The sequence below is a fragment of the Pelodiscus sinensis genome, chromosome 5 (assembly GCF_052426305.1).
Source record: "Pelodiscus sinensis isolate ZL-2025 chromosome 5, ASM5242630v1, whole genome shotgun sequence".
Lineage (NCBI taxonomy): Eukaryota > Metazoa > Chordata > Testudines > Trionychidae > Pelodiscus > Pelodiscus sinensis.
In genome coordinates, this window is record NC_143056.1 from 130,995,252 (window position 1) to 131,021,288 (window position 26,037).

Below are 26,037 nucleotides of genomic sequence, written 5' to 3' on the forward strand. Positions count from 1 at the left end.
GTGCTGGCTCACCCCACTGCAGGGGAGGGGAGAGCCCTGAGAGGCTTGTCTGTGGCCTGCAATTGATTTTTTTCTGTGGGTCGGGGGCCCTTGGTAGAGAAAATGTTCCCTGCCCCTGCTCTAGTGGTTAGAGGGGGACTTCTGGGTCCGCTCCCCAGCTCTGGGAGGGGAGTGGGATCTGGTGGGCTTCAGCAAGGAGCCAGGACTCCTGGGGTCTCTCCCGAGCAATAGGGATCAGTGGTTCGGGACAGGCCCTCACCCCATGGTGACTGTGAGGTGCTCACCCAGCAGTGGGGGACGTGCCCTGCCCCACGCCAGACTGCCCTGTCATTTCCTTCTTGCACCATCTCCCCTGCCCATCCCTTCTCAGAAGAGCATGAGTTGATGTGGGTGTCTGGGCCCGGCTCTCCCCCCGCAAGAGGTTCGCCAGGGCCATGCCCACAGCCGCACAAGGGGTGGCACTGCCCCCCCCCTCTGGTGCCCCATCCCCTCCTCTTGCCCACCATCCCCCTCTTCCCTTCCCTTCCCTTCCCTCTTTCAGCTCCCTGCTTGGCTTCCTCCCTCCCCCACCTTCCTCGGTCTCTGTCCCTGCCCCTCCCCTGGATGTGTAACTCATCCTTGTAATTCCACCCCTGGCGGAGCTGGGCTGGGCCGGGCCGGGCTGGGTTGGGTGGTGACCCTGTGTATATAAGGAGCTGCAAGGAGCCCTTCACCCCTACAGTGTCACCTTTCTCCGCCGGGCAGAGCACAGGTGAGAGCTGCTGGCTGTGGAGCATCCCTAGGGGGTTGGTGGGGGTGTGTGGAAATGGGGCAGGGGGCCTGTCCCCTCGAGGGCGCAAGCTCTCAGGGGGGTGGGAAATGGGGCCCATCCTAGGGGCACCAGTTCACGGGGGAGGGAATGGGGCCCAGGGCCCATCCCCTCTAGGGGTACCACTGGCCCAGAGGGTGGGATGTTTGGGAAGGGCTCCTGTCCCCTTGAGGGGCACCAGCTTTGGGAGGGGGGAAATGGGGCCCAGACCCTGTCCCCTTTGGGGCACAGTCTCCAATCTGGCCCCAGAGTGGGGGACTATCTGGCTCAGAGCAGGGGAGTTGAATCCATTCTCTGCAACTCTTCCTCCAGGGTCCTCGCCGCAAGAGACATCTGAGAAATGACGCCCATCTGGGTCCAGCACCTCTTTGTCCTGGGTATGCTGTTGGGAGGCAGCCACACCAGTACCAGTGCCGCAGGTAACGCTGCTCCCCACCCGTGCTGGGGCAGCAGGATGGGGTTATTGGCCACCTCCCTGCTCTAAACCCCTCTTTCTGTCCTGCAGATTCCTGGTGCTATGGAGACGCACAATGCGGTAAGAGAACCCTGCCACCCCCTGACCACACCCAGAGAGGAAGCTAATTACTGTTTTCCTGCATTGGCATGGGTGGGGAAACTGAGGCACAGGGTAGGGTAAGGTCAGCATTCCAAAGCAAGGGCTAGAACCCGAGAGTCCTCCAAGCCCTAGCCCCACCTCCCCCTACTCTAAACCACTAGGCAGCACTCCCCAGTCATAGCTCGAGAGAGAACCCAGGAGTCCCTGACCCCTAATTCCCCCCACTCTGTCCCACCAGAGCCCACTCCCCTGCCAGAGCCGGGGGCACCACCCAGGAGACCTCACTCCAAGATTAAAATTTGCATCAGGCAGCCGCCTCTGGGGTGGGTGACAGCAGCTAATTAACATTCTGACTCCTCCCCCATTTCCCTTCTTTGGCCCCTCCCCCTTTCTGTTGGCCCCTCCCCTCTCCGCAGGTCCGGCGACATGGGTGGCTCTGGGGCAATGTAATGGCACCAAGCAGTCCCCGATCAACATCAACGCCAGTGCGGCCGTCCGCGCGCCCCAGCTGGGGGCTCTGAAACTCACTGGCTATGGAGATGCCAAAAAGCTGAAGGACATGCAAAACACGGGGAAGACAGGTAGGTACAGAGCACCCCCTAGGGGCGAGCGCCTTGCGCTGCCTGCCGGACACCTGGGTCCCATGGCCTGGCTTGGTTTCTCTCCCCCTGCAGTGTATGTGCATTTAGAGGACGGTCTCCAGCTCAGTGGCCCGGGGCTCCCAGCTACCTACACAGCCAAATCCTTCCACCTGCACTGGGGCCAGGGGCCCGACCAGCCCGGCTCGGAGCATCGCATCAATAACCAACAATTCGCCATGGAGGTGAGAGAGGCAGGGCGTGAACCAGGGCGCTGGGGGTGCTGTGAGCAGAGGAGGGTGCAGCCGGGGGCTCTGTGCAGCAGGGAGCAGGCGGGGGCGGGGGGGGGGTGGGACTGGGGGCTCAGCCGGGGACACTCTCCAATTTTCCTCTCCTCCTTTAGCTCCACGTTGTTCATACCAAGAATAACCTGAGCGTGGCCGATGCTGCCCAGGATCCCGAGGGAATCGCTGTGCTGGCCTTTTTCCTCCAGGTGAGAGACCGTGCAGGGCCACGAGCAGGGCGCCTGGGTTCTGCCCCCATCTCTGTCCAAGGAGCAGGGTCCAATGGATTAGAGCAGCGGGGGCGGCAGGACTCCTGGGTTCTCTGGGTGGGAAGTGGCATCTTACGATTCGAGGAGGGACTGGAGTCACAGAGCTGCTCTAGGACTCTCATCCCTCCCCGTGCCTCAGTTTCCCTATGTGTACTCATGGGATCTTGTCCCCCCAGGCAACAGATAAGGCACAACCCTCCCGCTCCTGGGGTAACTTCACCCAGTGCTTGAAGAAGGTGCCTGTGGAAGGTGAGTAGCCGTAGACCGGGGATGGGGGACGCTGGCTTATGACAGTGGGTCTCAACCTGCAGCCCACAGGCCACCTGCAGACCAATCAGCACACAGCTGCGGCCCGTGTGGCATCCACGGGGCCATTCGGGCAGGACTGGATGCACCCCCAGTGGTAAATAGGTTGAGACCCACTGGATTATGGCATGGGCAGGGCTGGAAGCTCCCCTAGTGCCTGGACCATGACCCCACCCCCACTTCACCCCAATCCCCACCCCCTGCCCCAGGCCCTGCCCATGCTCCAGGTTCGCTGGGCCTCAGCCTCCCCAGTGCCCCCCTCTCTGCTCACTTCGCCCCGCCACATGAATGAGACTCAGTGGGGACCAGGGGGCGGGGCTAAGAGGACGCGCGGGGGATGGGAAGGGGAAAGGACGGGTGGGCGTCAGGGGAGCAAGAGAACATGACAATGGGAGCAGGGATTAATGGGCTGGGAGTCAGGACTCCTGGGTTCTAGATGCAGCACTAGAAGAGTGAGGTGCGGGGCAGGGCGGGGGGGAGTTGGGGGGCAGGACACTTGGGCTCTCGCCCCTGCTCAGGGCAGGGCCAAGCTGGGCCTCACTCTCTTTCTGCCCCTCCAGGAGAGGACACGGATGTGGACGGCTCCTTTTCCCTGAAGGATCTGCTGGGCTCGGTGGACCTAGCCCGCTATTACCGCTACCGGGGCTCCCTCACGACCCCCAACTGCACCGAAGCCGTGGTCTGGACGGTCTTTCCCGACCCCATCGTGGTGCAGAAGGACGTGGTGAGCATGGGGGGGAAGGGAGGACGGCAGGTCTCCTCCTAGGTTTGGGAAGGGAGTGGGGTCTGATGGGCTTAGAGAGGGGGCAAGGGAGCCAGGCCTCCTGGGTTCTCTTCTCCAGCTCGCCCCACCCTCTGTTGTTGAAATGCCCGTTCTCTCTGCTCCTGAGAGAGCCCCCTACAACCGCCTCCCTTCTGCCCAGCAGAGCAGCCCAGTTTGCCTCCCCTGCTAATCTCTCCCCTCTTTTCCAGGTGACTGCATTTGCCTCCACCCTCCACTCCACCGACTCAGAGAACGGGCCCCTGCTGAAGAACAACTTCCGGTCCGTGCAGAGTCTTGGGGGCCGCCAAGTGCAGGCCTCAGCTGCCCTTGGGACTGCCCACAGCGCCTCTCCTGCCCCCCGGTCTGCAGCCCTGATCCCCCTGCTCCTCAGCACTGCAGCACTCGCCTGGCACCTATAGGGGCACAGGCACCAGGGGCCGGGCTCGGGGAGGAGGGGGCATTGCTGGGAGCCAGGACGCCTGGGTTCCATTCCTGGCTCCGCCACAGACTCCCTTTGGGACTGTGACCAAGCGCCATCCATGCTCTGGGCCTCAGTTTCCCCATCTGTAAAATTCTGCTCTAGGGTCCTGGAGACAGCATTGACCAGGCTCCTCTTGGCAACAGGGTGGGAACTTCAGAGCTGGGACTGAGGGGGGGGAGGGGGTTTTGCTGAATACTATGTCTGTCCTACTGCCCCCTGCTGGAGGGCTGAGCCCTGCTACGTATTTGCGTGTCCATCTCTCCAACCTACTGGAGGTGTGAGGCCCCCACTCTGTGGGCGTGTGTCCCTCTGTCTTACTGCCCCCTACTGGAGGGGTAAGCCCTGCTGTGTCTGTCAGTCTGTCCTATTGCCTCCTGGAGGGGTGAGCCCTGCCCATGTGTCCATCCGTGTGTCCTACAGCCTCTTGCTGGCAGAATGAGCCCTGCCGGGAGTAAGGGGGTGAGAGGGAGAAGAGGGGGTGAGAAAGGAGAATGCACAGGATGGAGAGCAGCACCCCTGCAAAGCAAGACAGCCAGCTGAGGCAGCGGTCTCCTGCAACACCCTGGACAAGCCTTTCTTGCAACACCCTGGGCACTCATTGTGTGGAACAGGCAGACGTTGTTGCGGGATTGTGCAGGGCAGCTCATGGACACCCTGGGAAGTGCCTGAAGGGCTCTGGACACAACAGGCCAGCTAAGGATGAGCCATTAGTGGAGTGGGATCCCTCGGAGAGGCTTGGGAGGACATCAAGGCGACCTCTCACCTCCAGAGCTCCTGCCACTGTCAGCAGCTGGCCTGAGACCTGAGCCCTCAGCTGGGTAGAAGGAAGGACTCCACTTCAGGAGGGTTCTGAGCCAACAGCTGCTGTGAGCTTGTGCCTTGAAAGCCCCATGGACCCACCTGAGCCCCGGCGGAGGTGATCGCTGGAGAGCCGATGAGGTTCTGGTGTGGTTCCCAGTACGTTTTATTCTTAAGGGGAAAGTGTGGCAGAGAAGTCTGTGAGCTGGGTGGTGACTTACCTGTGGGCACTGATGCTGGGGGAGCCCCTGAGGACAAGGCCTGCCCTGCCGGGGAAGTCAGGGAACTGGGCAGGCTGGACCCCCAAGGCAGAAGCAAGACACTGAGCTAGGTCCAAGAGAGGGGCTGGCTGAGGAGTGAGGAGCCTCCCAAGGATTCAGTTGCCCTGATCTGGGACACCAGGCAGCATCCTGTGAGTTGTGACCCAGGGAAAAGCCAGAGAACTCCTGGATCTGTTGGCTAGAAGCAGCATAGGGCTAGCACCCTGGTGGGCAGCCTGCCACCTGATGGCCACATGTGGCCCCTAAGCAAAGCCAGCCCACATTTTGGCACCTGAGGTGGGGAGCTCAAATGACACCCCCATGTCCCCTTTTCTCCTGCCTGCCACGTCTCTTGTGGCCTCCTTCCTCCAGCACAGCACCCCACCATCTCTGTGCATCTAGAGCAGAGAGAACACACATGCCCCAGCAGCAGACACAATTTTCTCCACTCTGGGTCCTAGTGGCACCTGAGGAGGTCACCTCAGTTCGCCTCACGGTAAGGCCAGCCCTGCCGCCTAGCTTCTGTGCGTGGCCCGAGGCTTTGTGTTTACCGTTGCCAGCTTCTGCTGCTTTCTGTCCGGGTAGGTTTTCCCCAACCAGTTTTACTTCAGTGACACAAATCAAGGGCAGGTGAAGGGAGGTAGGTGCGGATTGCACACAACTGACAGAGCCGGGTGCTCCCCCTGCATCCAATCACAGCGCTGCCAGGGTTTAATTGGCACAGTCACTAATTCTAGGTGCCTAAGTGCAGTTAGCAAAACAGATCGTAATAATTAACTAGCTCATAGGCTTATTGTGAGGCTTAACTCTGTAGCTCCCGGAACAAGCTGGGCTGTTCCCATTCAGCAAGGGCTACAAAGGGTTAATCACCAGCCTTATTTGGCACCTGCTAAACGGTCACCATATAGCTATTGAGATGGAGCTCTGGGAAAGCGGCTGACTCCCACGGTGTATGTGCAGCACCTGGCGCCAGCGGGCCGAGCTCTTTGGGATGGTCCGCATGGCATGATGCGGTGCTGAGCTCGGTTGGGGCTTGTAGTAGTCACTGTGAATTTATTTATTATTAATAAATTATTGATGATTGTAAAATATAATAAATCAGTATTAATATGGTAATAACAGAGGCAAACATGAGAAATTCAAGGGGGTGTTTGGATTGTATGTGCTGCCCCCTATTGGAGGGATGAGCCCTCTTCTGTGTCCTACTGCCAGGATTGAGCTGGGCAGCACAGGAGATAGGAGCCCAGCAGGGGGTGCTGTGACATCTTTCCCTCCCCCGTTACCTCCACATTCTGGTTTCTATCCCCAACTCTGCTCAGCTTCGGCTGCCAGCTACCTGCCAAGCAGCGACCAGCAGCAGCCAGGCGCTGAGCTGGGCCCGACAGCCTCAGCTTTGTGCTCTGGGCTCAGGCGAGGGTTCAGCTCTGAAACCCACCCTGCTCCCCCAGCTTCAGACCCCGAGTGCAGCCCAGGCCCGCATGGCTACGGGGCTGTGTTGAGAGCCAGAGCTGAGCCCTGTCAGTCCAACCTCAGGCCTAGTGCACAAGCCAGCCCGATGGGCTCCAGGCACAGGAGGGCTTGGCTGCATGGGCAATGCTGTTCATGGAGCTGCCTAGTGCCACTTTCCACACCAGCCCGGGCATCCTTCTAGCTCAGATGGACAGGCACAGGTAGAGGGATAGAGGGAGTGGGGGGGAGGGGTAGATAGCCAGTATCATAGGGTGATGGAAGGAAGGATGGGTGAATAGGGAGGCCTCCAGAGAGCTGGGTATGACAGAGTCCACTCACAACAGCAGCACCTCCTGCTGGCCATCACAGGGATTAGCTCTGCCAGCCAGCACCTCCTCTTGCCATTGTCTCCACAAGTAGACTCACCTCACTCCAACTACCACAGTGGCCTCTTCAAGCCCTCCAGCCAGGCCACCAGCCTGTCCCCCCCACCAATTCAATAGTCCAGCCTCTTCCTCAGTGATGGGCAGGGGGTCCTGACCCAGGGACCCTGTAGATAGCAGCCTCCTGCTGTGACTCCTTAACTCTGCTCCATGCTGCTTCTGTTCCTGGACCACTTCCTGTGGCCTCAACACCTTCTTACCCACTTCTCAGAGCAGTCGCCAGTAAATCGCTGCCACCAGCCAGGAGCTTCTTTGACTCCCTCGGCCCCCGCCAGCAGCTCCTCTGTCCATGGTGCTGCCCTTCCTGCAGCCCATTAGGACCAGCACTCACCCCTTGGGCTACCCAGAGCAACTGACTGCTACTGGCCTTGCACGGCCTTTTATGTGAGCCTGCTGGGCCTTGATTGGCTGTTCCATGCAGCCTCCCACCAATTGGCTGCTTCCTACACAGGCTAGGCTGCGTGGAGCACTCCCCTCCATGGCTGCTGGCCTCCATTAACCCCTTCCTCTCTGGTCTGGGGTGAACACTAAAGTTCCCTCTAAGCTGTGCACTCATGCAGCAGCCCATCAAGGGCCCTGCAGGCGCTCAGGCAGGGAGAGACTTGCCCCCACAGCCCTGGTGCTGCTGCAGAGAGAGAAGGATGGGGGCCGCCCCTTTCCCGGCTGCAGCATTGAGACAGGTTTCACCCCAGCCTCTCATTCACAGCACCACCCCAGACCCAGCACCCGCAGCTGGAGCCCTCCCCCTCCCAACCCTCTGCCCCAACCCCGAGCCCCCTCCCACACTCCAAACCCCTCAGCCCTACCCCCATCATACATCGCCCCCACATTGGTGCACATTACAAAATTCATTCCACACATGCATGGGAAAAATTAGAGGGCGCATCAGTAAACACCCCATCACAGAGACAAAGAAATGATGGATGGATGGGCAGCTGGCTCTGTGTGGGGATAGAGGGTGGATGGGGGGTTGGCTCTGTGTGGGGGGTGGGGGCATGATGGGCGGTTGGTTCTGTAGGGGGATGGGGGCATGATGGGTATTTGGCTCTGTGGGGGGATGGAGGAGGGATGGGCGGTTGGCTCTGTGGGGGGATGGAGGAGGGATGGGCGGTTGGCTCTGTGGGGGGAAGGGGGATGGAGGGGGATGGGCAGTTGGCTCTGTGGGGGGATGGAGGAGGGATGGGCGGTTGGCTCTGTGGGGGGATGGAGGGGGATGGGCGGTTGGCTCTGTGGGGGGATGGAGGGGGATGGGTGGTTGGCTCTGTGGGGGGATGAAGGGGGATGGGCGGTTGGCTCTGTGGGGGGATGGCGGGGGATGGGCGGTTGGCTCTGTGGGGGGATGAAGGGGGATGGGCGGTTGGCTCTGTGGGGGGATGGGGGATGGGCGGTTGGTTCATGAGGGGAAGGTGCAGAGGTGTGGGGAGATGGGCAGACATGTAGGTGGGTCTGTAAGGGACAGATGAAGTGGAAGAAACATGGATCTGCAGCCCTCCTGCCGCTCCTGACTCCCCTTTGCCCTGTGACAACAGCCCCCCCTTTCCCTGCCAGGAGCCCTGCCCATCCCCTAGGGGCGCAGGCTAGCAGGGCCCCTCACCTGCAGGGCAGGATTCTGCCTGGCTCAGCCCAGCCTCTCTGCTGCTCCTAGGCCGGGAGGGCCCCAGCCAGCTCCGAACCGAGGTTCGGCTGCACCCACTGCCCAGGAATGGCAGGGCAGAGACAGCCAGGGAAGGAGGGGACAAGGCGAATGCCCGGCGCTGACAGGAGCCCCTGGCCCACGGTGGCTCAGCCCAGAGCCGGTGCCCGGCAGGACAGTGGGACTGGGAGCCAGGACTCTGGGCGGGGCTGGGAGTCGCTATTCGCCCTTCCCAGCAGTCCCTGGGCTGGTTAATCGCACATCCAGCCCCATGACCAGGTTTGCTATTAACCGGCCGGGCTGGCCCCCGGGGACCCTTCCAGGCAGTGTCATTTGGGTGCAGGGAGAGAGACAGGATGGAGGAGCTGCCGCAGCCCCGGGCCACCATCAACAACGCTGCCGACATCAGCGTCATCGTGGGCTACTTCGTCCTGGTCATCGGCGTGGGGCTCTGGGTAGGTGCCTGGCCCTTTGCCCCAGACCCCTCTGCCCCCACACACTGGGCACCAGGGAAAGGCCTGTGGGGCAGCTAGAGACCCAGTTCACACTTCTGGGACCCAGAACCACCAGGCAGAGACCTGGACACAGAACCAGAACTAACCACCCCCAAATTAGACTCAGAACTTGAATCAAGGATGTTCACCCATCCCCTATGCACCCCTCTAGCCATCCACCCATCCCCTATGGCCTCCATCGCTCTATCCACCCATCCCCTGTGGCCTCCATCCCTCGATCCACCCATCCTCTGTGCCAGGGGTGCGCAACCTTTTTGCATTCATGACCCCCCAGATCCAATAAAAGGGGTCTGGAAAAATTTTCATTGAGCAAAAAAAAAAAAAGCGTGGCCCCTTTAATTGCTGCTCCGCTCCTGCCCCCAACCCCGCTGTGTGTACGGGTGCCGAGCCAGGAAAAGAAAATACCAGCCGGCCTGGCTCAAGGTGCTGCAACCCACCTGGAGGGCAGCCCTCGGGTTGTGCACTGCTGCTCTAGCACCCTTCTATCAATCTATCCCCTACATACCCGTCTATTCATCTGCCCATCCCCTACACACCCCTCTATCCATCCACCTAAGCCCGCTACACCCTTCTATCCATCCATCCCCAATCTAACCACCCTTTCTATACCCCTCTAGTGACCCATCCATCCATCCTTCTCCATACCTCCCCCCACCCGTAACTAGCCACCCATCCCTATACACATCCCCTGTTGATCCATCCATCCCTATACACCCCTCTATCTAGCTATTGCCCATCCCTATACGCACCCCTCTCTCAAGCCCTCTAGACAACCCTCTATCCACCTGTCCCATAGGCTGGCTCAGCTGGTTCCCCATGAGCACTCTGGTATTTGTGGTTCCCTTTCTAAGGCTCGCCCCATTGATTATATAGGGAGATTAGTGCCCAGCTCAGTCTTGGGGGATCCCAGGATTGGCCCAGTGCTGTTCTTACACGTTAGGCCACCCCATGTTAAGCACCACAGCGCCTGAGTCCTTTCACTGAGCTGGACCCTAGAACCCAACTGTCTCCTGTGATTGATGTGCCTAGAACATGAGTCACTGGCATGGTTGATGTACCTAGAACCCACCCCGTTGGCTCTGGAATGGGACTGTCCTTGCCCCACCATCCACAAGACATCTTTGCCCCTTTTGCCCATTACAGCACCCTCTGCTCCCCCTCCCCCCAGGAGGGACACATCTCACAGTGGAAGGACGGGTGGGGTCTGGTTGTAGGGTTGTTTTTTTCCTCTCTTCTATTCTCAGCTGGTTGAGCTCAGCTCCTGATTGGCCAGGGACAGGGGAAGAGGGTGTTAATTATTACTAGGAAGTACATGGTCCAGGAATGCGTATGGGGTCTGTAATGAGGTGTAAATGTCAACAGATTAGTAGATTAGTCAGGGAGAAGCAATGTATTGTGTGCGCCCCCTGCATTGCCTGGCTGCACGTAGTCCCTCGGCCCCCGCCTCTTGGCATTAATAAGTCACTGTGGCCCCTCCACCCATGGGCCCCATCTCTACCCATCCAATCTGGATCCTCCCCCCTCCTCCCATCCTGGGGACACCTTAGCTTGCTGCAATACATGACCAAGACACACACGTGGGACACACCAGAATCACTCAGGCAAAACGCCGCCACTCCAATGGGATAACTCACTCCACGCCAGGCTGGCTCCCAACCGAGGCCCACCTAACCCAGTCTCCGGCAAAGGAAAGTGTCAGACCCTCCCCCTCAGTCCCACGAGATACATCCATTCTCAACCGGGTCTCTGATAGGGACCCCAGCAGCCCTGCAGCTGGAGCTGTGCCACTCACGCTGGCTAGTTTCAGCCACTGAAATAGCCGGTCCTGCTTTCGATCTTGGCCCCCACAACTTCTAGTGGCGGGGAGTTCCGAAGGCCGATCACACCTTCTCCTTGGACAGCCTGCCTCCTCGTGAGTGAAGCCAGTCAGTCTATTTAGCTTAAAGAAGAGCTGATTAAGGGGGTGATCTACTCACAGTCTGTGAGCACCTGTGGGGAGACCCAATAAGGCATCATGGGCTCTTCAGAAGGTCTGACACGACCCAGTGGCTGGAAGATGAAACTAGACACGTTCAGCCGGGAAATGAGGGCTACGTTTCTAGAGGGGGGGGAATCAGCCATTGGAACAACTGCTCCAGGGCTGTGGCTGATTCTCCATTGCCGGCACGGCGGGCTGTGGCTCTAATAGCTCTAATATGTGGAGGTCGGGCGAGATGGCTACAAGGCGCCTGTCTGGCCGTAGGAGCCCTGAGTCGCTGAGCCCCCGTCCAGTCACCCAGGGATACAAAGCTGGCAGGGTCTCCCCGGAGCTGGTGGAAAAGCGCAAACAGGCAGGCCCTGGAAAACCCCCTTCTCCTGCTCTTGCCCCCACAGTCTATGCGCCGCACCAACCGGGGCAGCATCGGGGGCTACTTCCTGGCGGGTAGAAACATGGTCTGGTGGCCGGTGAGTGCTGCAGTGGGGCGGGAAGATAGACAGCGAGACAAAGAGGCAGCACCCAGGGGGATGTGTGAGGGATTCCCCGACCATATGGGACTGGAGTCAGAGCTGGGATTACAGAAGGGGGTTCATACGGGACCGGAGCAGCAGCTGGGATGAGACTGGGGGTAAGGGCTTGACATCAGGGTGATGACAGGTTGGGTGCTGGGGGTTGGTTTTGGGGGCAGTGCCCAGGGGCAGGGCTGGGGTTAGGAGGCAGTGTCCAGGGGCAGGGCTGGGGTTAGGGGGCAGTGCCCAGGGCAGGGCTGAATTAGGGGGCAGTGCCTGGGGGGCAGGGCTGCAGTTAGGGGGAAGGGCTGGGGTTAGGAGACAGTGCTCAGGAGCAGGGCTGGGATTAGGGGACAGTGCTGGGGGGCAGGGCTGCGGTTAGGGGGAAGGGCTGGGGGCAGGGCTGGGGCTAGGGGGCAGTGCCTGGGGGCAGGGGTTGCTATTAGGGGGGTGTGCTCTGGGGCATCTCTCCATAGGCCAGTCTCTCCCTTGTGCTGTGCTGCAGGTGGGCGCGTCTCTCTTTGCCAGTAACATCGGCAGTGGGCACTTTGTGGGTCTGGCTGGCACCGGGGCCGCCAACGGCCTGGCTGTGGCCGGCTTCGAGTGGAACGTAAGCAGCTCCCTGTGCCCGTAACCCCCTCCCTAGCCCTCCCCCTCTGTGGGGCTACTCCTCCCTGACCCTCTCCGGTCTCCCCTCCAGGCTCTCTTCGTGGTCCTCCTCCTCGGATGGCTCTTCGTCCCTGTCTACCTCACTGCTGGGGTGAGCCTCCTGCCGGCCAGGGTGGGGCAGGGAGCTGGACGCCTGGGTTCTGTCCCTGGCTTGGGGGCAGTGGGGGGAAAAGGGCTCTAATGGGTTGAAGTGGGGGGGAGGGGCTGGGAACCAGGTCACCTGGGCTCCAGTGTGTTCTGCCTTCCCCTACAGGTGATCACGATGCCCCAGTACCTGAAGAAGCGATTCGGGGGGCGGCGAATCCGGATCTATCTCTCCGTCCTCTCCCTCTTTCTCTACATCTTCACTAAAATCTCAGTAGGTCGTTAACCCTCCTCCCAGCTGGGGCGGGCTGGGGGGAGTGGGGCAGGCACCCGGGCTGTGGGCAGTGCTCCCAGCTTCTCCCAGCAGGGGGTGCTGTGGACCTCAGCCTGGTGCTGACCCCGCCCACCCTCTACCGCCCCCTGTAGGTGGACATGTTCTCGGGGGCTGTTTTTATCCAGCAGGCTCTGGGCTGGGATATCTACGTGGCTGTCATTGCCCTGCTCATAATTACCACCATCTACACGGTGACAGGTAACGGGGCTGTGTCTGGGCTGGGGGCCCAGGAGATGGGGGTCTAGGGGCTGCGGGGGGGGGGCAGGTGAGTGCTGTGTCACCCCACCCATTCTTGCTGTCCCAGGGGGGCTGGCAGCCCTGATGTACACCGATACCGTGCAAACCTTCGTCATCATTGGCGGAGCCTTCATCCTCATGGGCTTTGGTGAGTGAGACCCCCCCCTTTGGGCAGGGGCAGGGGCAGGGGCAGGGACTGCAGCTGAAAGGAAGTGTCTGGGGCCTCTAGTCCCAGCAGGGGGTGCTGTAGGGAGCAGGGAAGGGGGAAGGGATCCCAGGGACTCCAGTCCCAATAGGGGCACTGTGGGGTGGGTGGTACCTGCTGTCAGGGGTGGGTGCTCCCGGGGACTCAAGCCCCTGCAGGGGGTGCTGTAGGGAGCAGGTTCCCAGTGACTCCAGCAGGTGGCACTGTAAGGGGCAGGATGGGGGGAGCTGGCTGTGGGCAGGAGCTACTGCAGCCCCTGCAGGGGGCGCTGAAGGGCGCAAGGTGGGGTGCTGGCTCTGCGGAGGGGCACCTGTGACTTCAGAGCCAGCAGGGGGTGCTGTAAAGGGTAGTTTTTCTAGTGACTCCAACACCTAGAGGGGGTGCTGTAGGAGACAGGTTCCCAGGGACTCCCATGCCAGCAGGGGGTGCTAAAAGGAGCAGGTGGGGAGCTGGTTCTAGGGGGCACTGGTGACTCCAGCTGCAGCAGGGGGCGCTGTAAGGAGGAGGCAGGAGCGCTGGCTATTGGGGAGGGGGGTGTTTGCAGGGTCTCCAGCCCCGGCCCCTCCCAGATGTGAGGCACTTGTCACCTCTGGTCCCTGCTGGTTGCTTTGCAGCGTTCTACGAGGTGGGAGGCTACCAGGGCCTCTATAACAAGTACATGACGGCCCTTCCCAACAAGACCCTCTCCCTCGCCCCGGCCCAGTACAACATCTCCGCCAACTGCTACCAGCCCCGCCCTGATGCCTTCCACCTCTTCCGCGACCCCCTGACCGGAGACCTCCCCTGGCCAGCGCTCATCTTCGGCCTCACCATCATCTCCACCTGGTACTGGTGCAGCGACCAGGTATGGAGTAGGGAGTGGGGCCTGGGGCCTTCCCCTCTGGGGGTGCCAGCCCCAATTCAGCTCCAGGGCAGGGGACTGGTTGGCTCGGGGCTTAGAGGATGGAACCTGAGGCTTTTCCTCTTCTAGGGATCCGGCTCCAGTCGGGGGGATTAGCAAGCTCAGGTGTATGGGGGATAGGGCCTGGGGCCATTTCCCTCTGCGGGTGCCATCTCCCCGTGGCTGGCTCAGGGCATAGGGGCCTTTCACTGGGGCATTCCCTGCTCACAGGTGATTGTGCAGCGTTGCCTGGCAGGCAAGAGCCTGACACACGTCAAAGCCGGCTGCATCCTCTGCGGGTACCTGAAGCTGCTGCCAATGTTCCTCATGGTGATGCCCGGCATGATCAGCCGCATCCTCTATGCAGGTACAGTGCCCCCCAGCCTCACCAGGGGACCGGACAGCTGGGCTCTGCTGCTCCCTGCTGATGAGACCCCAGGCCCCTGCCTCCGGCCCTGCTCCCCCTTGATGACCCCATTTTCTCTGCAGACGAGGTGGCATGTGTGGTGCCAGAGGAATGCAAGCAAATCTGTGGAACTGAAGTTGGCTGCTCCAACATCGCCTACCCCAAGCTGGTGGTGGAGCTCATGCCTGCCGGTAAACGGTGGGCGCTGGCATCCAATGTGCTAGTGCATTGCTAGGGGGCGCTGTGCTGCAGGGAGCAGGCCAGGGGCTCAGCAGGGGGTGCTGTGCTGCACGGAGCAGGGGGGGCTCAGCAGGGGGCGCTATGCTGCAGGGAGCAGTGGGGAGGGCTCAGCAGGGGGCACTGTGCTGCAGGGAGCAGATGGGGACTCAGCAGGGGGCGCTGTGCTGTAGGGAGCAGGTGGGGACCAAGCAGGGGCACTGTGCTGTAAGGAGCAGGCAGGGACTCAGCAGGGGGCGCTGTGCTGCAGGGAGCAGATGGGGGGCTCAGCAGGGGGCGCTGTGCGGCAGGGAGCAGACAGGGTGCTCAGGAGGGGGCACTGTGCTGCAGGGAGCAGACAGAGGCTCAGCAGGGGGCGCTGTGTGGCAGGGAGCAGACGGGGGCTCAGCAGGGGGCGCTGTGCGGCAGGGAGGGGCCGTATGACTCCCGGTTGCCCCCTACAGGTCTGCGGGGGTTGATGCTGGCCGTGATGTTGGCTGCCCTGATGAGCTCCTTGGCCTCCATCTTCAATAGCAGCAGCACCTTGTTCACCATGGACATCTACAACCGCCTGCGGCCCCAGGCCCGGACCAAGGAGCTGCTGATTGTGGGCAGGTGAGGACGCACTAAGGGCGCTGTGCTGCAGGGAGTGTGATGTCCCTAAGGCTGCTGTGGGCCCAGCCGTGTCCCTGCCTCTCACCGTGGTCTCTGGGCAGGGTGTGGATTCTGTGCATCGTGGCCGTCAGCATTGCATGGATCCCAGTGGTGCAGGCGGCGCAGAGCGGGCAGCTCTTTGATTACATCCAGGCCATCGCCAGCTACCTGGCACCACCCATCGCTGCTGTCTTCTTCCTCGCCGTCTTCGTCAAGAGGGTCAACGAGCCTGTGAGTGCCAGGGGACCTATGTCTCCGGGGAGGGCGAGGAGGGGCTGGTGGAATGAGGGACCCAGATCTCTGGGGAGGGCGAGGAGGGGCTGGTGGAATGAAGGACCCAGGTGTCCGGGGGGGGGGGGAGGGGACCCAGGTCTCTGGGGGGGGGGAGGAGGGGCTGTTGGAATGAGGGACCCAGGTCTCTGGGGAGGGCGAGGAGGGGCTGGTGGAATGAGGGACCCAGGTGTCCGGGGGGGGGGAGGGGACCCAGGTGTCCGGGGAGGGTGAGGAGTGGCTGGTGGAATGAGGGACCCACGTGTCCGGCAATGGAAAGAAAGGGGAGGAGGAGCGGGGGAGGGGGTGCAGTGTGGGAAGGTCACACTGTCCAGAACGGCTCACGTGTGTAAGCACTAATGTCAGGGCAGACTCACACCCAAACACAACATTCAGGTTACTCCCTGTCTCAAGGGACCAGTCACGCCCACCAGGGCCATTACCCCGCCGCGCTCACACCAAAGCCAAGCCACACAGAGAAGCCTGTCACGCACTAGGTGCAGATTAGGATGAAACAAGAGAGTTAGTTACAAGGGCAAAGCAGATTACCCCTACACACTCAAATGAGTGGGTGGCAGCAGCACCTCTCATAACGGGGTCCTCCCAAATTCACAGCCATGCAAAATGCAGCAGGGACCATGAACTCTGGTCTTCTGTGGGCTTCTGCCCTGTGCTGTACCAATTTCATGGGGAGAGCAGAGTTTCTCAAACTGCGGGAGCTGCAGAGAAGTCACAAGGACATTCTGGCAGGGTCGTGGTATTGGCACCCTTACTTCTGCGCTGCCTTCAGAGCTGGGTGGCCAGTGAGCAGTGACCCAGATGTGCCTAGGTCACTGTCCAATGGGGCCCAGGGGCCTTGGCATGATCTGCCAGCGTCAGGCACCCGGGCAGCAGAGCGTGGAAGGGAGCCGGGGACCCAGGCATGGGAGGATGGGGGGCATGGAGGGAGCAAGGGCCTAGGTGTACCTGTGATCCCCCTCTTTCTCCACACAGGGTGCATTCTGGGGACTGGTCGGGGGTCTGCTGATGGGCCTGGCCCGTATGCTGCCTGAATTTGCCTATGGCACCGGCAGCTGCATCTTCCCCAGCGCCTGCCCCCGCCTCATCTGTGGGGTGCACTACCTGTACTTCGCCATCATCCTCTTCCTCGCCAGCATCACCCTGGTGCTGGGGATCTCACTCTGCACCCCGCCCATCCCCGAGAAGCACGTGAGCAACCCATGGGAGGCTGGAGGGAGGGATGGGACCCAGGCATCCAGCACAGCTGCACAGGGCGCTCACCCTGCTGGGAGAGACCAGGGTGGGGAAGTGTCTGGGACTGGAGCGCAGGGCACACACCCCTAGGGGAAGAGACAGAGGGGAAAAGGGACCCAGGTGTCCGGGACAGCTCTGCAGGGCATTCACCCCTAGGGGAGAGAGCAGGATGGGGGATGGGACCCAAGTGTCTCAGTGCAGAGTTCTCACCCTATGATCCCCTCCCCCCACTGCCCAGCTACACCGGCTGGTGTTCAGCCTGCGTCACAGCAAGGAGGAGCGCGTGGACCTGGACATGGAGGATGAGGAGAGGAGGAGGAAAGAACTGAGACAGCAGCAGGGCGTGGCCGAGAACGGGACTGTGGAGCATGTGATGGAGGTGGAAGGTGGGACTCTAAAAGACTAAGTGCTGCAGGGAGCAGGCGGGGGCTCAGCAGGGGGCGCTGTGCTGCAGGGAGCAGGCGGGGGTTCAGCAGGGGGCGCTGTGCTGCAGGGAGCAGGTGGGGGCCAGCAGGGGGCGCTGTGCTGCAGGGAGCAGGCAGGGGCTCAGCAGGGGGTGCTGTGCTGTAAGGGGCAGGTGGGGGCCAGCAGGGGGTGCTGTGCTGCAGGGGCAGGGGGGCTCAGCAGGGGGCGCTGTGCTGCAGGGAGCAGGCGGGGGCTCAGCAGGGGGTGCTGTGCTGCAGGGAGCAGGCAGGGGCTCAGCAGGGGGCGCTGTGCTGCAGGGAGCAGGCAGGGGCCAGCAGGGGGCGCTGTGCTGCAGGGAGCAGGTGGGGGCCAGCAGGGGGCGCTGTGCTGCAGGGAGCAGGGAGGGGCTCAGCAGGGGGCGCTGTGCTGCAGGGAGCAGGCAGGGGCTCAGCAGGGGGCGCTGTGCTGCAGGGAGCAGGCAGGGGCTCAGCAGGGGGCGCTGTGCTGCAGGGAGCAGGTGGGGGCCAGCAGGGGGTGCTGTGCTGCAGGGAGCAGGCAGGGGCTCAGCAGGGGGCGCTGTGCTGTAAGGGGCAGGGAGGGAGCAGGCAGGGGGCGCTGTGCTGCAGGGAGCAGGCAGGGGCTCAGCAGGGGGCGCTGTGCTGCAGGGAGCAGGCAGGGGCTCAGCAGGGGTTCTGTGCTGCAGGGAGCAGGTGGGGGCCAGCAGGGGGCGCTGTGCTGCAGGGAGCAGTGGGGTGCTCAGCAGGGGGCGCTGTGCTGCAGGGAGCAGGTGGGGGCCAGCAGGGGGCGCTGTGCTGCAGGGAGCAGGCGGGGGCTCAGCAGGGGGTGCTGTGCTGCAGGGAGCAGGCAGGGGCTCAGCAGGGGGCGCTGTGCTGCAGGGAGCAGGCAGGGGCTCAGCAGGGGGCGCTGTGCTGCAGGGAGCAGGCGGGGGCTCAGCAGGGGGTGCTGTGCTGCAGGGAGCAGGCAGGGGCTCAGCAGGGGGCGCTGTGCTGTAAGGGGCAGGGAGGGAGCAGGCAGTGGGCGCTGTGCTGCAGGGAGCAGGCAGGGGCTCAGCAGGGGGCGCTGTGCTGCAGGGAGCAGGCAGGGGCTCAGCAGGGGTTCTGTGCTGCAGGGAGCAGGTGGGGGCCAGCAGGGGGCGCTGTGCTGCAGGGAGCAGTGGGGTGCTCAGCAGGGGGCGCTGTGCTGCAGGGAGCAGGTGGGGGCCAGCAGGGGGCGCTGTGCTGCAGGGAGCAGGCAGGGGCTCAGCAGGGGGCGCTGTGCTGCAGGGAGCAGGTGGGGGCCAGCAGGGGGTGCTGTGCTGCAGGGAGCAGGCAGGGGCTCAGCAGGGGGCGCTGTGCTGCAGGGAGCAGGTGGGGGCTCAGCAGGGGGCGCTGTGCTGTAAGGGGCAGGGAGGGAGCAGGCAGGGGGCGCTGTTCACTCACTTTCTTTCTCCAGCCCCCCCGGCAGATCAGCCCCAGGGCTCCTTGAGGCGCTTCATGGCCTGGTTCTGCAGCCTGGGGGGCACGGCAGCAAATGAGCCAAGTGTGACCAGAGAGGCTGAGGAGACCCAGCACCTGCCGGACATTACAGAGCACCCGACCTGGAGCCACGTTGTCAACCTCAATGCCATTGTCATGATGGCCCTTGCTTTCTTCCTGTGGGGCTACTATGCCTGAGCCAACCTGCACCCCTGCCCCGTGCAACTCCGGCTGGGAAGAGCGTGGAGCGGAATAGACAATCCACTGTGTTTTTGTGAGCGTTGGTCTGTCTGTCCAAGAAAGGGAAAGTGCCACCAAAGCCAGTGCGCGGCTTCCTGCTATCAGAATTCAAAGCAGCAGAAGGGGTTGGTGGTGCCAGGAAAACGGGCTGTGCCTGGCGTGCGATTGTGTCTCATCACCCCAAACAGGAAAGAGACAGAATCAGCCGGCAGGTGGAAGGGGCAGGCTGGGAACCCCCCTCCCCCATCTGGGACTGCCCCAGCCCTGAGCCTCCCAACCCTCAAGCACCCTGTAGAGAGGGGGAGCTGAACACCTCCCTCCCCCGATTCGCAGGGGGACACTGCTGGCTGTTCCCCTTTGTGAGGGAGCGAGGGGACAGTGCCCAGTTTGCTGCATTCCTCACTCTGGCTGGGGAGGGCAGATGAGCTGGGCACTTTGCTCTCGCTCCCTGACAGACTGGACGGGGAAGAGCAAGCAACCCTGGCACCAATCCTGGGGAGGGGCTTTGCTCCCCCGCCCCCGGCTTTCCCCTTGCACACAGATCCCTGCCCAGAGCCCCTCCTCACCCCCCCCCCCCGACCCTGGTGAATGTGCTAGTGAACACACAAACTCCAGCCAGCGTTTGCTTTTCTGGGCTGGAGACGGCGCCCCCTAGAGGGACAAGGCCCCAATCCCATCCTCACCTCCCTGATGGAGCCAGCCAGTCCCTTAGCCCAGGCCAGGTCAGAACTGGCGCCCCCTAGAGGGGAAAGGCCCCCCCCCCACAGACACCAGGACACAGGCTGTATATGAAAATAGAAAGCTCTATTTCAGAGATATGCTGCCCCTCTGGCGCTCAGCCCCCCCCTTGTGGTGCAGGGATGGAGTGGGGAGGGATGCAGAGAGGACAGTGCGAAAGTTTCTCCCAGATTTCAATCCCAAAGTATCTAGGATCACATCATCCCTCACGGGAATTAAGGGGATTCGGATCCCCCCCCATGCCTTCCCCTCTGAATTTGGGACCCCTTAAAACCAAGTATCCCCCTTTTCCCCATTAGAATCAAAGTGGGCATGGAGCCACCTCATATTCCCTCACTGGAAAGAGGGGAGTCTCTCTCTATCCCCTCCTGAAAGTAGGGCTCCTGGTGCCCCCACCTCCTAAAATCCCTTCCCTGCTAAGATGAGGGTCCCACCTATGTTGCCTCCATGGCTGTGAAGGGGAGCCTAAAGCCCCCCCGTTCCCCAGGAGAAAGTTGAGGCGGCCACTGGAATGGGGACCCCTTCACTCCCCTTCAGTAAAAGGGGTCCAGTTCTCCCATCGGAAATTGTGGTTTCCCTTCTCTCACAAGTCCGGTGTCCTCTCCCTGTACCCTACTAAAGCTGGGGCGCCTCCCCCATTGAGGTCCCCCTGAAATGAGGACATGCCTCCCTGCCTACTGTGTCACAGGCTGCCCAGCGCCTGCCCCACCCGCACCCTGCGCCCAGCGCTGGTGCGGAAGCCAAAGTGCCGGGGCCCCTGGAAAAGGAGGACGACGGTGGAGCCCAGGTTGAATTCGCCCAGGCCAGCCCCCTTAGGGGCGGGGACCCCGGCTGGCCCCGCCCATGCTGTGTAGCTGCAGTCGTGGTAGCCACCCTGCACGTGGCGGGCACAGTTGGTGCGCAGGTCCTGCCAGAGAGAAAAGGGGGTTACCGTGGTGACGGGCACCCCCTCACTCCACGTTGGCTCTGGTTCACAAAAGCCACGTGACTGTGTGCTCACCAAGCCCCCCTCACGTGTGATTCCCCTGGAGTGTGCACTCACTACCCCCCCCACATGCAAACCCATAAGTGGGCACATATTCACCAGAGGTTCCCCACGTGCAAGCACGAGTGCACACACACACTCACCAGACCCCCCCCTTGTCTGATCCCACAAGTGTGTGCGCATCCACCAGGCTGCCCCACATGCAACCCCATGAGCACACACGCTCACCACATCAGAGGGCTGCCCTCTCTGGGTTCCCAGCTCCCTCTCCCCCCAGCCCCACCTGGTCACAGTAGATGCGGATGGAGCCCACGTTGGTGGCCCCCACGGCAGTGAAGGAGAAGAAGCCGTGGGCCCACTCCCCGCTCAGCACCACCCGCTCGTTGTGGCAGAACAGCCCCGGGATCCAGCGCACCACACTGGGGCTCACCGACATCAGGGAGCCTGCCACGGACAGACACGGAGCAAGACGGACGGACGGGGGAAAGAAGAGACCCCAGCATTAGTGACAACCAGGGTAACATCTGACCCCCTCCAGCCTGCTCCCCTCCCCTTGGCAGGGCCGTACCGGGAAAGTGCCGGCGGTGCTGGATGTGCCAGTCAGTGGGCGAGTGGAAGCGGTGATAGTCGCCTGGCGCCAGATAGATGACGCACTGATAGAGCCGGTGCCCCGGGCGCCACTGTGGGGAGAAACCTCGGCCTGGGGGGGAGAGACAGATAGCAAAGGGTTAATCGGTGCCTGCTGGATTGGGTCCACTCTTCTTGGATTGCCTCCCCCCAGCATAGCCCCCTCATCTCCCAGATTGGCCCCTGGGATCTGTCCCAGCCCCTCCAAATTGGACCCTGGGCCCAAACTCTCCACATCAGCCCACTCCCAGCCCCTCACTCACCCCCGTCTCCCCTCCAGTCCTGGGGCCCCAGGAAGCTCTCCAGAGAGTACGTCACGCCCTTCACCTGCTCCAGGCGGCTCCTCCGCACCCGGCCCAGGTGCACGATCCGGCCATCTGCCGGGCTGACCTGCAACCAGCCAGGACAGAATGAGAAGTGGGGATGGCTTTGCACGGGGACTCACAAGGACAGTTCGAGGCATTCACGTGTGTAACAGCTGGGTACTGATTGGGGGGCTCCCACTCTCCAGGGCCCTGGGGCAAGGCTCTGGAGAGGGCCACTGCACAGACACAGGCAAAGGTCTCGTGAAAAGCCAGGCTGCGAAAGTGTGAGCCTTGAAGTTCTGGGGAACGTGCCCGTATCTCGCACATGTAGGAGAGCTCACATGCAGCAGCTCGCACGGCCCTGGTGAGCTGTAGCCAATGCCAGCTCAGGTCACTAGGCACATGTGGACGGGGTCTGTGACCCTGGCCTTGGGACGGGACATGGGTATGAATTGTCACTATGTGGGACATACCATGTCAAAGGGGGTTCATGGGAAGGGAAGACCCATGACACGGGGAAGGGGAAAATAGGATCTCCATGTCATGGGGAATGGAACATACCATGATTTGTGTGGGAGGATGGTGGGGCATACCATACCATGGTGGGGAGAAATCAAAATGAGACCTACTATAGGGGGTGCTGCAGGAGTGGGATGTAACCATACTGTGAAGGGGTGGGATTGAACATACCATCCCATGACGGGAGCAGCGGGGAATGTACCAGGCCATGGTAAGGCCTTGGAGGGGCAGGGTGGGATATACCATTCCACGGGAGGACGAGGGAGGCAGAATGAGATGTACCATGCCATAGAAGAGAAATGGGGGACAAGGTGGGGACATACCACACCATTAGAGGGCAATGGGGGGGGGGAGAGGAAAGGGCAGAATGTTCCATGCCATGAGAGGGCAATGGGGGGAAGGGCAGAATGTACCATCCCATGAGAGGACAATGGGGTGCGGGTGGGGGTACAACAGGGTGGGATGTACCTTGCCATGGGTGATGGGGGGACAAGGCAGGATGTACCATGCCATGGATGGGCAATGGAGGGGGGAGCAGGGCAGGACATACCATGTCATGGGAGGCGATGGGGCGCACCCAAGGCTTGAGCGGGCGCCGGAAGAGCTCCCCAAGGCTGCGGTAGCCGCTCAGATCTTCCTCTGCCGCCTCGGCCATGTTGATGGAGAAGGCCCAGACGTAGAGCGCCAGCAGGGGGCGCCGCAGCCAGCGGGGCAGCGCCAGCCCCGTCAGCAACCCCCAGAGTCGTGAGAGCAGCCGGGTGGGGGCACGGCGGTACACGGCCTGCAGGGGGGAGAGTCAGCAGGGGGCGCCCACCCCATAGAGCCCCGTGTGTGCCCCCCTCTTCCTCTCCCATCCCTTCCACCCTTCCTCCCCCTCACCAGCCCCCTTTCTGACCCCCATGCCCTGACCTTGCTGGTGGGCTGCAGCCCCGCACGGGCGAGGGGCTTGAGGACCTGCCAGGAGCGGAGCCGCAGGGCACGGCCAGGAATCGGGGGCAGATGGCGCTGCAGGGAGAGTCGAGGGACGGCCATCCCGGAGGGACACGTACAGCACCGCACACGCACCACAGCTCACCCCTGGGGGAGAAACCAAGACAGGGAATGGGACCCAGGCATCTGGGAGGGGAGCACAGGGCAGGCACCCCTGGAAGTTATGAGATGACTGGCACAGGCTGCCTTTGCCAGGGATGATCCCAGCTTCAGGGGTCACTCTACCCCAGGAGCAGCCCCTAAAGCCAGGCCAGGGCCCTCCATGCCCATCAGGAGAGCAATGCCCAGACTCAGGGATGCCACAGGGGAGAGGATACCTGAGAGACAGAGACAGCCACCTCCCCGAGAGCCACTCAGAGTTACACCCAGTGACACACAGCATGATACAAACATACACAGAGAACACAAGAGTGTTGTGTGCAGTGTAACACACAGGCACTGGCCACATCTCTCTCTCTCTCTCTCACACACACACACACACCCCCCCACACACACACCGTAAGTGTCTCTCTCTCTCTCTCTCTCTCACACACACACACACACACACCCATAAGTGTTGCAGCTACAAATGGAACAGACATGGCAAACACCAAGCAAGTGTAACCCTGTTACCACACCAATAGGGTAAGGCAGAAAACACAACAGTGTCCCACAGGGAGCACAGTGTAACACATGCAGAGACGCACATGTGCACAGATGTCACACACACATACAGCGAGCAATAATTGTAGCACACTCAGGGTATGTTTACACTACCACCCTAGTTCGAACTAGGGTGGTTAATGTAGTCATACGAACTTGCAAATGAAGCCCGGGATTTGAATTTCCCGGGCTTCATTTGCATGTTGCGGGCGCCGCCATTTTTAAATGTCTGCTAGTGCGGACTCCGTGCCCCGCGGCTACACGCAGCACGAACTAGGTAGTTCGGACTAGGCTTCCTATTCCGAACTATCTGTACGCCTCGTTCCTAGGAAGCCTAGTCCGAACTACCTAGTTCGTGCCGCGTGTAGCCACGGGCACGGAGTCCGCACTAGCGGACATTTAAAAATGGCGGCGCCCGGCAACATGCAAATGAAGCCCGGGAAATTCAAATCCTGGGCTTCATTTGCAAGTTCGTATGACTACATTAACCACCCTAGTTCAAACTAGGGTGGTAGTGTAGACATACCCTAACAGACTAATGCAAAGAGCGTAACAGTGACATACACCTAGAGTACAGTGTAGTTCACGCACACCAATACGTGGTGTCTCTGTGCACAACACACAGTGTCACACAAAGAGTAACACACCTCTCCCACACACATGCTTAGACAGTGTCAGATACACACAGACAGGGTAACATGCACAAAAATACACACATGCAACAGCTGAGATTAGGGTCTGACTCCTGAAAACCTACACACAGCTTCCCACTCAGTTTAACACCGGAAACATGCACAAATATGCACAAACGCACACAATGATGTACAGCAGTTGGGAGAGTGACTCCTGGCCATTGTGTCACACGCTCAGGAAACAAACCCTCCCATCAGTAATGTGACACACACCCCAGAGCCATGAATGACATTTCCTGTTCTTTCTGCACACAGGAAACAACACTAACACGCACTTGCTGACAGCAAAACACACAACCAGTGCCAATAAACCACACACATTTGACACCTTTCAACACACACACGCACATACTGGTAGTAGGAAGGAGACTCTCAGGCACAGCTGACACCTACCGATGCTGGTGTGTATGTGCACACACACACACCCCACAACTCGGCTCAGACACACTGGCACACAAACATCCTCCCGTGGCCTCCTACATCATGGCACGCAAAACAACAGTGGCGCACAGCCTCACACACACCAGGGTATGCAGAACAAGACGCACGCACCATGACATAATCACACACACCAGCATACAGAGAATGCTCCTAACACACAGTCACACTATGACAATACAGAGGGTAACATTCCCACAAACACACCATCACACACACACCATCACACAGAGAGAACACTAACAATCATACAATCACACACACTACAATACAGAGGGTAGCATTCCCACAAACACAAAATCACACACACACAGAACACTAACAGACTCACACAATCACACACAGAAAAACACAAAATAACCCTCACTACCAGGGTACAGAGAAAAACACACAGAATCACACAGAAAATGGCAACGCACAAATCACCCCCCCCACACACACACGCACACGGCAAAGCCAGCCCAGACAAACACTCACTGGCAGCAAGGATACTGCTGGCTCGGCTCCGTCTCTCCCACCCGCGAATGCTCTGTGATGACCATCACATGACATGTGCACAATGACTCATGCAACAGCATGGAGGGGCTGGGCTCTTCCTCACGAAATTGGCTCTGCACAAGCACATGGCCTCACCATCACCCCTCACGGTGGGACCATGACATCACCTGGACACGTACACATGCACAGTGGGGGCTTGAACTATGCCCCAGATATAGCTGCAGCTTGGCCCAGTGAGGGATCCCTGTATATCCACCCCCCCCGTGCCGCACCCCAGAGGTGGCTGCATCTCAGCCCAGGTTAGGGCTCTCTGTATAAACCGCCCATGCGCCCCACCCCAGAGGTGGCTGCATCTCAGCCCAGGTTAGGGATCTCTGTATAAACCGCCCTTGCGACCCACTCCATAGATGGCTGCATCTCAGCCCAGGCTACGGCTCTCTGTATAAACCGCCCATGCGCCACACCCCAGAGATGGCTGCATCTCAGCCCAGGCTAGAGATCTCTGTATAAACTGCCCTTGCGCCCCACCCCAGAGGTGGCTGCATCTCAGCCCAGGCTAGGGATCTCTGTATAAACTGCCCTTGCGCCCCACCCCAGAGGTGGCTGCATCTCAGCGCTGGGCAAGGGATCCCTGTATAAACCCC

At 60.9% G+C, this 26,037-nt stretch overlaps 3 protein-coding genes across 5 annotated transcripts; 2 read left to right on the forward strand and 1 right to left on the reverse strand.

Annotated features, from left to right (window-relative positions):
* Positions 1–1,059: 1,059 nt before the first annotated feature.
* On the forward strand, positions 1,060–6,406 carry LOC102446302 (carbonic anhydrase 4-like). The gene is made up of 8 exons (XM_075929092.2): positions 1,060–1,227; positions 1,314–1,343; positions 1,781–1,945; positions 2,039–2,187; positions 2,346–2,435; positions 2,672–2,744; positions 3,362–3,525; positions 3,774–6,406. The coding sequence occupies exons 1-8, from the start codon at positions 1,149–1,151 to the stop codon at positions 3,981–3,983; spliced, it is 960 nt and encodes a 319-aa protein (XP_075785207.2). The 5' UTR covers positions 1,060–1,148; the 3' UTR covers positions 3,984–6,406.
* Positions 6,407–8,931: 2,525 nt separating this feature from the next.
* On the forward strand, positions 8,932–18,988 carry SLC5A2 (solute carrier family 5 member 2). 2 transcript variants are annotated; one of them, XM_075928954.2, is made up of 15 exons: positions 8,932–9,083; positions 11,517–11,588; positions 12,136–12,240; positions 12,331–12,390; positions 12,553–12,657; positions 12,810–12,915; positions 13,022–13,102; positions 13,774–14,003; positions 14,271–14,406; positions 14,529–14,636; positions 15,126–15,276; positions 15,378–15,546; positions 16,579–16,794; positions 17,078–17,225; positions 18,697–18,988. In XM_075928954.2, exons 1-15 carry the CDS (start codon positions 8,985–8,987, stop codon positions 18,915–18,917), a joined length of 2,007 nt encoding a protein of 668 aa, XP_075785069.2. In that variant the 5' UTR covers positions 8,932–8,984; the 3' UTR covers positions 18,918–18,988. The 2 variants fall into 2 exon arrangements, with proteins under 2 accessions (XP_075785069.2, XP_075785070.2); XM_075928955.2 differs by lacking the exon at positions 16,579–16,794.
* Positions 18,930–25,970, reverse strand: LOC102463922 (phosphatidylserine decarboxylase proenzyme, mitochondrial-like). 2 transcript variants are annotated; one of them, XM_075929080.2, is made up of 7 exons: positions 25,373–25,970; positions 23,043–23,210; positions 22,684–22,914; positions 21,573–21,699; positions 21,251–21,382; positions 20,966–21,126; positions 18,930–20,604 (listed from the first exon to the last, which is right to left on the reverse strand). In XM_075929080.2, exons 2-7 carry the CDS (start codon positions 23,163–23,165, stop codon positions 20,380–20,382), a joined length of 999 nt encoding a protein of 332 aa, XP_075785195.1. In that variant the 5' UTR covers positions 23,166–23,210; positions 25,373–25,970; the 3' UTR covers positions 18,930–20,379. The 2 variants fall into 2 exon arrangements, with proteins under 2 accessions (XP_075785195.1, XP_006131422.2); XM_006131360.5 differs by lacking the exon at positions 25,373–25,970 and having other exon boundaries at positions 23,043–23,563.
* Between the last annotated feature and the right edge of the window lie 67 nt (positions 25,971–26,037).